This window comes from Elaeis guineensis, chromosome 13, assembly GCF_000442705.2.
Source record: "Elaeis guineensis isolate ETL-2024a chromosome 13, EG11, whole genome shotgun sequence".
Classification (NCBI taxonomy): Eukaryota; Viridiplantae; Streptophyta; class Magnoliopsida; order Arecales; family Arecaceae; genus Elaeis; species Elaeis guineensis.
The window spans coordinates 8,023,571-8,034,812 of NC_026005.2; the positions used below are offsets into that span (position 1 = coordinate 8,023,571).

At 36.8% G+C, this 11,242-nt stretch overlaps 1 protein-coding gene across 2 annotated transcripts; it reads left to right on the forward strand.

Annotated features, from left to right (window-relative positions):
* The first annotated feature begins 2,425 nt into the window (after positions 1 to 2,425).
* LOC105033010 (membrane-anchored ubiquitin-fold protein 3) lies at positions 2,426 to 10,252 on the forward strand. 2 transcript variants are annotated; one of them, XM_010907630.4, is made up of 3 exons: positions 2,426 to 3,139; positions 5,115 to 5,285; positions 9,842 to 10,252. In XM_010907630.4, exons 1-3 carry the CDS (start codon positions 3,010 to 3,012, stop codon positions 9,970 to 9,972), a joined length of 432 nt encoding a protein of 143 aa, XP_010905932.1. In that variant the 5' UTR covers positions 2,426 to 3,009; the 3' UTR covers positions 9,973 to 10,252. The 2 variants fall into 2 exon arrangements, with proteins under 2 accessions (XP_010905932.1, XP_010905933.1); XM_010907631.4 differs by having other exon boundaries at positions 2,430 to 3,139; positions 9,852 to 10,252.
* The last annotated feature ends 990 nt before the right edge of the window (positions 10,253 to 11,242 follow it).

Consider the following 11,242-nt stretch of genomic DNA (forward strand, 5'->3'; position numbering starts at 1 on the left):
TTGCTTTGCTTCTAGTTTTTATTTTATTTTTTACATGCACCTGTAATCTCCCTACTGTGGATGATTGGCATAATGTCTCAAACAGAGCAAATAAAAAAAAAAACTACGAATTAGATGGTTTTCCAGGCAAAGTGGTGGACTGATTGCATTGTTATTGGTCCATGATCACGAGTTTGCATTTCAGTGGGGGACCAGACATGTCGAGTTGATAATATGATCGTAAGATTGGTGTGGATTCTGATTGATTTAGATGTGCGGTGGCATCAAATAATTTCTCCACTTGGTGGGGGTTCCAGAATTTGTGATGCCTCTGGAATCATTAGAAAGGTCCACCAATCTGATGGTCTGATTTAACCTTACAAGAATGGTCATTTTAGATTACAGCAGCACCACCATCATTATATATATATTTTAATCTGTTAACATATTGTCTCAGATAAGGATGCAAAGGGCTGCAGTCCATGTATGTCATATTGCTTCTAGCCCTTCACAAAAAATTGTTATGCCACCTTTTGTACTTGCTCTTTCAAAGTTATGATAAGATTTACTGGTGCCATGATTGCTCTAACCTCTCATTTGATTTTTCTTTTTTTTCTTTGTAGGCCATAATTTTACTAAGATTGAGCATATTAGAGTTATTGTAGCACCAAAAGAATGAAAAAAATCCATATACTCACAAACAAATATAATCCTTTATTTGAAATGCTAATAATAGGTTTTTAAATATGTAATCCTTAATATAAGTTAAGAATGTTGATAAGTCATCACAAATTCTGATAAATCCAATTGGCTGCAAAAAGATATCTGCAATTAATTGTGACAGCAAGATTTACTGAAACATGAGGTTTGACATAATTTTTTTAACCCTGAGAAGTATGACTGTCTTTGTTATATCAAGTAAAATGATTAAATAAAAGATAGATTTGGTTTGATTGTGTCTACATATCCTAGTTGAAGGCCTGTCTGGATATCTGTAGCATCTCTATTCCATTACCATGATGAGATACTCTATTTTTTTCCCCCTATTTTAGCAGTTATTTGCGGTCATACAATCATATTTCCAAGTTTTAAATGATCATTTTACTTGAAATCTTTTGATGGCATCTTTTTTATCTTTCACTTTACCAAATTTATTCAAAACCATCAACTGCACCTTTTTGATGATGAATCTGGACATTTGGATTTTTGGCAATGGAATGTTCATATATGTATGTATGTAGGTATGTATGTATAATATAGAGAAAGAGAGCTGGATTTAATTACACTTGAGTGGATCTTCATTTCAATCCAGTCAGATTTAGATTAGATGACAGAGGATTCTACATTGATGATTTGAGCTATTGGATGTCATATATTATTTTTAAATTGCTTATACGCAAAAAATTATATGATTTAAAGACTCCTAACTTATAAATCAAGTGATCAAAAAATATGTATAATTTTATTTATTTAGATTTAACTAATTTTTCTTCTTCTAAGCTCTATCCCGTCAAATTGTTAATAGATTTCAAATTATATTTAAATGCATTTTACATTCTAATATTATTGAGCTGTCACCCTATGAGTTGTATGTAGCTATCTTTATACTAATGTTGATCATTATATATACTTTAAAAATTAGAGTTCCAATTGCTATTCTCTTATAAATTATAAGAATATTAAATTATAGATGTATTTGCTCATGGTCAGGCATGATATAGGGATAGTTATGTGCCATCTATGATGGACAATTGCCACCATGTAAAAGTCAAAAGGTGGAGATTTAGATATCTTCCATCTATGGATTTTATCTAGCTATAAGCTTTGATCATTAGCATACCTTGAGAGTTAGGGATTCGATTGCTAAACACTCCCATATCATAGAGACAGAGTGACATTTATGAATGAGTAACCACTATTTTAGTTATACATTAAAAAAAAAAAAGTGGAGATCTAGATGCACCATATTGTAATATAGCATTGTGCTACCACTCTTACAAATCTTATCTATTCATCTTTACATTAGCTTTGATCATCAACATGAACATCTTAAGAGTTAGGGTTTTAGTCATAAACCTCTCTTAAATTACAAAGATACTTCTTCGTGATCGTGGTTGTTGATAAAGAGATAATTGGATGTTATTTAGAAATAGATAACCATCACCCTAGTTCATAATTGGCTCCTATAGGTACCACGAGAAGGTATAGGTTAATTGTGGATCGAATATGTCTAATAGCTATGTACAAGAAATTTTTAATAATAATAATAAAAAAAAAGCCTGTTAGTAAATTCTTTATACAAAATTCATGCCAAAATATAAAATATTAAAAAGATTAGGTAAATAAACATGAAAGATTTTTTTAATTTTAATACTCCCAAACCATCTTTACTTTTCCTTGGCTTCTTGGCTTGACTTGAGAATAGATTCAGTCAAATACCTCACTTTGTGAAAATTGCTTGCTCGGCTTTGGTTTCTTTTCCGTTAAAAAAGACAGTGCGGAGGAAGGGAGCATTTTGGGAGAGAAGCAAGCCCTTCTTCGGGTTGTCCCTCTTACTGATTTTGAGGACGTTTGGAGGGGAAATCCCAATTTGGATTTCCTCTTTGATCTCTTGGAATCCCTCGAGATCCAATTTGTATGCGAAAAATGGCGTGGTAGGAGGGGTTTGGGTTCGACTTCTGGCGCTGGGATCCGGAAATTCCTTCTCGGTCGTCGTCGAAATCGTCCAAAATTTGGCTCTGGAAGCCTGAAAGCCCTTTTTCGTAGAACGAGATTTCGTAAAACCTGTGAAGCATTTGGTTGCTGGTTGAGGACGAGCCTTGTAATTTGACATGAGCGTTGGTGATTGCCGTTTTCTTTGAAGCCCCTTTCGGATCTTTGAATTTCATCTGAATTGTGGGGGATTTGGTTTTGTGGATACCAGAACTCGTTGAAATTTGTGATTTTTTGGGGGATTGACTTGATTTGGAGGTAGGAGATCATGGGGAATTGAGTGGAGGGTTCTCTTTCTTCATCTAAAGTGGTTTTCCAATGGCTGGAGAGGATTTGATTGAGGTCAAATTTAGGCTCTTTGATGGCACCGACATCGGGCCCAACAAATATGATCCTTCGACCACTGTAACATCTCTCAAAGAAAATATTCTGGCTCGATGGCCTCAAGGTGAGATTTGATGGTGTTTGGCGCCTCTCTCCGCGATTTGGTTTGTAAATTTATTGAGTACCGTTGATTAGTGTCTTCTTTAGCATGAAGTTAGTGCTGGCTGCTTTCCTTTATTAGTTCAGTAGATCAAATTACATATATCTTGGATGCCTGATTGGATTTTGGTCTTACTAGCCTAATATCTTAATATTCTGCAAATGACCTGCATGCGCGAGAGGTACTGGATACGATTCATTTATGTATGTCTTCCTTGTTTGTTTTTAAGACTTAAAGCACATAAACTGTCCTTTGTTTTTTTTTTCCTCCTTTGCATAATTTCTCTATAATACACTCAGGATGGGAAAACCATTCATACTGCATTACTCGGATTCTACTTTCTTCTTTCTGCCATCCTTCTCTGGCCCTTGCAGAAATTTTGTAGTTGAACCAATAACCTCAACATCTGCTGCTAGTGTCTGTCTGAAGAGATGACAGACATTTCTTTTCTTGGAAGAGATTACTTCTTATTGCTTGCTTTAGCTGGTTCTTTTATCCGGTTTAACATATTCTATTTAGCAGTTCGACCAACTTTCATGACCAGTTGTCCCGAGTTCACGTCTTAAGACCATGATTTGTTTATGTTAATCTGGGACAATTCCCATTCGAGGATCATCAATAGTTGTTTCTCAATACGTTTTGCTTCAGCTTATTTCAACTTCAATTGTAACATTCCAAAAATGGTAGAATGATTGCTCAATTGTTCCTGTCCCTATTCTTTGTTGCCCTCTTCTCTGTCCTCTGAAGTAGCTCTTGGATGTTCATATTTTCTTATGTTGCATGGCCAACTGCATAAACCTAGTGATAAAGAAATTTACCTGATTGATATTTGAGCAGTTAATTATCCTACTTCTCAAGTGTTTTGCTATCCCTTTAAAGACATAAAAGCTATATCACATTATGGGTACTATGGTTACTATATCTATTTCTTCAAGTTGCTTATGTGTGAATCTTCTGTCCTAATTGTGTAAAACATGATCTTCCAAACTTAGGGTGTTAGAGGAAGGTCTTAAAATGGAAAATCTATGAAGTGGTCCTTGGGTTGCATGATCATGCTGTTTTTTTTTACTGTAACACGTGTTAGTCCAAAAGACTAGCATGATGTATAAACCTATGTCAAATAATAATTAAACAAACCAGCAACTCTTTCAATTTATTGGCTTAAATGTAGATTTTGCTACAAAGAAAAACTGGGGTTGTTAAGGATCATAATCTAAATGGAGTTATTAACAATCTAATGGCCTATCAACAATCTCACCTGACTGAATTGGGGTTCCCTAATGAGAATTTTTTTAAGGATCAGAATCCAAGGTCAGTAGTCTGGGACATGTAATATGCTGTGGAACAAAGAAAAGACAGAAGAGATAAATGTTAATCTGAATGGATGTTGTGAGAAGAGCAAGTGTGTGCTAAGATTAGCCACTGAGATGTACAAGTCAGAAAAGAACAGTAAACAACCATAATAAAATGGAATCATTGTGCTTATGGGCCTCCTTTTGACTTTAAGAGGACCTAGATATTTTTGGTGTCTCGTCATTATAATATGCTTTGGCCGCAAATATATGTTCCATAAAAATATTGATTCCTAATTTTTGATGGGTCAGCAACAATATACCATTGAATACCTTATTTGTAAAGGAAGGAGTTGGATTAGATTTTTTTTTTTTTTTTTGGCCTCTTTTGTAAACATCTTTTATGATACAGTCTCCTTAAATATATAAGTCGAGTTACTTATTTGACTGCTGATGAAATATCTATATTTGTATTATTTAGTCCTATCAATGATCATTTTTTCTCATTATGTTTTATGTTATTTTTTTCCTTTTTAGTGTGTGTATATATAATTTGTTAAGCATTCAATATCTTATAACTTGAGATTTTTTTTGTCTTTCCATTATTGATTAGATCCTTTTTTGTTGAAAAATTGTTGTACTGATAGACAAAGAAATTGCTCCAAAAACAATAAATGATTTGAAGCTTATCCATGCGGGGAAAATATTGGAGAACAACCGGACTCTTGCTGAATCCAGGGTATCAGTGGGAGAGATTCCAGGTGGTGTAATAACTATGCATGTTGTTGTGCGGCCTCCCCTACCTGATAAAAATAATGGTATCTTTTTCTCTTCCTGTTAATTATTTATAATTCTGTTTATATGTTTTCAGACTAGTTTGCTAAAGAGTTGGTCTATATTGCAGAAATTCGTCCTTATTAATGAATTTGTTGATACAAAATGATGTTTTGCGATTTAATTTGCAAGTAAAAACCATTGTTATTGATGGTATAGCTCTAATTTTCAGTTTCTTGATTGCATTAATAGAATATGATGCTAATTGTGTGGATTATGTTATGAAATGCTTATCGCATGATGTTGGAACAATCTTTGATCTAAAAGAAATGGATTTGTTTTCTATTCTAGGAAAGGGGGTCAAAATGTTGCCATGTCTTGTATGTAGGCTTGGTAGTGCTAACCAAGTTGTGTCATACAGCTTATAGGCTTTACTTAATTCATAGTCCCACTTACATTTCTTGATGAGAAGCCAGCTTAAAATTTTGAGAATATTAGCTCATTAGATTGGAGTTTTGATGCATCATTTGTGATACAACTAGGGGCTGTTTCGCGGGCTAGGTCGACCTGTGCAGCAAGTCTAGCTGCAGAGAGCAGCCTGCTTGTTGGATGTCAGCAGCTACACTACAAGTTGAAGGTCAAGCTATAGATCTCCTTGAGCCTGGGACGCATGCTGCGGCTCAACATGGGATCAAATTGGATGTGGAGGAGCTGCAAGCTTGAGCTCTTGAGCCCCATCCTCCAACTTGTGTCCTCCAACTCCTCTGCTATTTTCTTGCTGCATGCTTCCCCTTTTCTAAGCCCCTTGCCACCATGTCCCCACACTGATCTCCCACTCACCATGCATCCCTCTTGCTGGCACTAGAGGTTGAGGCTCCTCCCCGGTTGCACCCCCTCTCATCTCCTTCCTCACCCCGATCTCTTCTCTGTTCACCCTCTTATTCAACCTCTCCCTTGATCCACCTCTCCCTTCCCCCTCCCTGCTCCAGCCTCCCGACCCCTGTGCCTCCCTAACAACAGAATAGACCATGAGGACATGTTGGGAGATGCATATCACCACCAAGAGAGTTGTGTCTTTGCTCAGTGGTGGTGATGAGCTTGTCGAAGAGGAACTTGAAGGCGGTGTGGCCATTTGGAATGTTAGTGGGAACTTGGTCTTGGGGAGTTCCCCCTCTCCTTCCCCCTCCATTCGCTCTCCTTCCCTTTCTCAGCCTCACTCTTCCTTCCTCCATTCTTCCTCATCCTACTCTCCCTCCCCTCTACATCACTTCCCCTCATCTTCCTTCCAAATGGGGGGATTGAGCACTTGCAAGTTGTGTTGTATTGGTGCTTGAGCTGCAGCATAGCTCCACCAAAGGCACTTCAAACGCCCCTTAGGAGTTTGTAAAGAAATTACCAACTTTTTCGAATCAAGTCGTTAGCCGATGTTGGTAATGGCCTGCAAGGACAACTAAGTTTCAATGAGTTACAATGACATTGGTGTGCAATTAAATATGGAAATTAGAATTCAGCTGGATAAGATATCAAAATTGGCTTGATTGTAAATCGCACCCATTGGCATGCTGTTGTTTCAGATAAAGGGTCATGGCAGTTGGAGCATGACCAGCTGTAAGATCAAAAATATGGTTATGCTAGAGTCTTATGGGTGAGGTTGCCTCTAACATTTTGCTTACAAGGCTTGCTTTCTAAGTGCTTATAAAAAAGATGTATATATAATTGGAAGTTTGAACAAGTTATTCATTCTCTTGAAACTAAGGAAATATGAAATACCTCTGTGGTTTCTGAGAAAATAGATTTCTTCTATGAAAGAAACAACTTATTTACTTCCTAGTGAAGTAGACCTACATCGAAGGGATCAACACTGGTGTTGTCTATGTTTATGATAAGCCTTGAAGAAGAGTTTTGATGGCAAGAGAGCAGCGAATGAGTTCATGTAATTCACATGTTTACGCTTGCTGACTGTGGACTCCTAACAGCTAATGGGTTGATAAATCATCCATAGGCAAAACTGAAAATCTGATTGAAGACCTGTCTATGCAAAAGAGTGTTGATGATCACCTACCATGTCATAACACTGCCATTCAGGATGCATCGTTCCAAGAGGCATACATCCATGCTTGTTTGATTTGTTCACTATTTTAGGGAGATAGTCTCTACATAAGTGGACCTAATGAAACAAGACTTCAAGTGGACTATTATTTAACATAAGTGGACCCTAATAAATTTATAAGGTAGGGGGTTGTTGGGTTCTTAATCTCACTCAAGATGGACCTAAATTAGAAATATGTGTTCCTTCAGGAACACACTAAGGGTTTGTCTTAGTAAAGATTGAATTTGACCCCAATAATGTGGGCTCTCAAAGCTTGGAAGATTACATTGTTAATCTCTCGAGACAGAATACCTGAAACTTGACTCCTCTAAGGACCAAACAGTATGCCTTAGGCATATCTACTGAAGTCTTTAGTCCTTAAATCAAATTATGGATTATGAGTTCATAAAGGACAGGCTAAGATTTCAACCAACAGTTTATGTGTTGCTAGTTTTCTTGGATTATTCTAAAATGAATAACCAAGTTTTTAGTCTTTGCAAGAATAGGCATGTCCCAAAATATAGGTTCCTTAAAGAACAAAACTGAGGACGAAACCTATGTGGGCTGAACTGAAATCAATGATATATGAGTTTTTTAAGAAGCCTGTAGCCCCCCTGCTCTGTTAGAGAGGGTACAGATTTTTGACTAACCATTCCTTAAGGAATTAGAAAGATAATTCAGGCAGTTAGAGCCTAGCTTTTCTAAGAAAAAGTTCAGTGGACTTTAGAGCAACAAGTCAATATCAGTTGCCATCTAGAGCATTAGATTTTACATGCAAACGTGTTTGGCAGGCCTGGCAACCAACCAAATTCAGTATTTTGTATTGATTTGTTTGAATTGGGCATGTCATAATGGACCTTGTATGATCGGGAGTTAATATCAAAATATGTATGTTGATTAAATTGTGTAACATGGTTTGGTTCAGTCCTTTATGTTTGATTATTGACAGGGATATTTACAACCTCTTTTCTTGTCAGATCAATCTGAGGTAACCATGAAGAAATGTTGAACTACTAGTCTCATTTCTGATTTATGAAGTTTTTTTAGTGTTTTACATGATCAGTTGCAAGGTTTTAAATACTGATACTATATATACTGCCTTTCCATGAGAATGGCATGGTAGTGATGCGTACGTATGAAAACTGACTGCTTCCCAATTTTTCTTTTTAAAAAAGAATTAATGTTACCTGACTGGTATGGTCTGTATGGTACTGCCAATATGCACCATTATAAACCAATACAGCCGGTATCTCTGATACGGCTGTTTCGGCATCCCAGCACCTGAATGGGTACTGGTTTCTCGCTGGAGTAGGCTGGTAGTGGTTGTACCATCCCATTCCAGTGGTTTTTGAAACCATAATTAGTTGTCAAGGTAGGAAACCGAGGAAGCTTTGGTTGAAAGATCAGATCCTATGTGTTTCCTACACCTCTTCCAAAATTGTTTTACGGAAGCTACAATAAATGTCTTTGCTGGCACATATCTCAGGCCTACGTCTGATTGTGAATGGATCAAAGTTAGCCCAGTTCTTTTCAACTGCTTCTGTTCTCACTTTGATATCACCTTCTTGACTTTTTGTCAATGCAGAACATCATTGCTGACTTTGAAAAATTGGAAGAAATCTTTATCTCTTCTTCACGCTTGTCTAATAAACACTTGAACAACCAATAATTAGATTTGTCCTGTTTTATAAACATGTTTAGATTCAACTTGGAAGACTGTTGGTTGGATTCCTGTTTGATGACTTATTTGGTATATGAATGAAGCCACATCTGTGACATCCGCAGCTCTTGAACGCTGACAGTAAAATAAGCCAAGAGAATTTTGTACTGAAGTACTTTTGGAGATCTGTTCATGTCATTCTTGGATCTCTTGATTGTTTATATTACATGATTAGTAATGCTCTTCAGAAATGAGAATATAGATTTTAGCTCATGGCACCACTTCGTCTGTACCTATCCCATGTATAGCTATGTCTCAGCCTTTTTTTATTTTTTATTTTTAAAGCCATCTTCACTTCTGTTTTTAATAAACACAAACTATATATGATTAATTTTGCAAATGGTTGGAACCTATGTTAATTATATTTTATTATTTGCTTTGGCATTTTTAATATAAATCTGGATCTAAGATTTTATTAATCTGTTAATGAGCTTTGGAAATTGTTTGGCTTTATATGTTTGTGATGCTATTTGTTCAACAGTTTCTATAATTTGTTGGAATTTAGAATATTTTATTTTATTTTATTTTATTTTAATGATAGAGAATTTTAAATCCTAATGCTCTCCCAAATATCCCTATCCCTCCAAATCCTGGTGAAGGCAGCATTCCCAGGTCACTTGGTCCAACTGCCAGGGACTACCAGCTTGTTAAGTTGACACCTTCATATAAAATATCTTTAACCAAATATAGTTGCTATATATTATTAAAGAGTTTCATTGTGGATGCCATATACGTAATCATGCAAGCCTGAAGATATTACCAATTCTGTATGATACTAACATGGATCATAGTTTTCTACAGAGAAACAGCTTGCGAATGCCCCAAAGCAGAACAGATGCGCATGCACTATCCTGTGATACCGGTTTCTAGCTCCCTTGACCGTCTTCAGTCGGCTCTTTGGAGTAAATGTCTTTACTGTTAATTGATTAGCTGGCTGCAAAAATTCAGCCCAATGGCATTGCTCTTGCTCCATGATCTGGAAGGATCTCCTATACCTGATGCCGATAGGTCTTCTTTTCTCTGTGGCTAGAAGTTTGCTAAGATTCTGGGGTTCAGCCCATTTGATTGTGCTGCAGGAATTGGAAGCATGTTGTGGTTGTATAAGTAGGAGTTTTGAAGAAAAGAACTTCTTGTTGCTACTTTGCTATGATGTTGGTATCATTGAATGATTCTTTTTGAAGTATCACTTCAGTTTATGAGAATCCCTCATTTTCTTTCAGGCTTGCCCTTAAGAACAAGGACAAGAAACTGCATGGATTAGCCTCTTGCAGAAGCGGTAAACGAATTCGGAAAAGCCCCTTGTAGTTGGGATTATCGATTGATTAGTCTCATGGGTTCAGAGATCAAAGCGAGAGCTTGTTTATATCACAATTCATGCGTTATGCACCAGGTGATTTTAAGATTTTTCTTGCAAGTATTCTGATGCCTCGCGCCATGCATGTCATGTATATACTTGTATTTCATGTGATGCATGCTTTGGTTGAGGGACAATACCTATCAAATGCTTGTGCTTCCATAACCGGTGAAACGTTTGTTAGGAATTGAATTCTATCCCTTAAAACTCCATACTATCAATCACTAATAAGTCAGAAGGAATCATTCAATACTTTACTACGACACACCATTATATCAGACAAAAACTAATCTCCAATTGTATTCAAAACCATGGTCACGACTACTGCATTCATACCTCTTGGCATTGGTCCACAACCAAATCACCTGGGATATTCTCTGGACAAATCGATGACACCAACCACTTGGTTGCATCTCTCTTCTTATCCCAAAGAAGCTTTTGTAGGGCTTCCTTGCTGTAGGTCCCTTCTCCCTAAACTCTTCTTCTTCCTTCTTCCCCTCCTAGAGTTTCTTAATGAGGTAGACTTGGGCAAAGTAACCCCCCATTAATGCCGTCGCTTGGAATTTGAAAGTCCAAAACACTCTTCTCCTTGTGCTGCGACTATTCTTTTGGATGCTATGATCAGGTTTAAGTAATAAGAGATGGGAAGGGCGAGCTTGTGCTCGACTGGTGGCCAAGGCAAAATGGAATAGTAATTAGTGCCAGGGTTAGGATGGTGTCATGCATGATGACGTATGATTATTTTTTGTTAAAACATTTTTTGTGTGCTGGTGAGCTGCCTCACAAGAATGATTTAGATATGTGAAACCAAGGATGGTCAAAAGTGCGTGACCATCGG

Excerpts from the sequence above, each read along its gene's own strand:
- LOC105033010 (XM_010907630.4), top strand. The coding sequence starts at position 3,010 with ATGGCTGGAGAGGATTTGATTGAGGTCAAATTTAGGCTCTTTGATGGC. Across the intron at positions 3,140-5,114 it reads TCTGGCTCGATGGCCTCAAG|ACAAAGAAATTGCTCCAAAA; the intron begins GTGAGATTTGAT and ends TTGTACTGATAG. Across the intron at positions 5,286-9,841 it reads CCTACCTGATAAAAATAATG|TTTTCTACAGAGAAACAGCT; the intron begins GTATCTTTTTCT and ends CATGGATCATAG.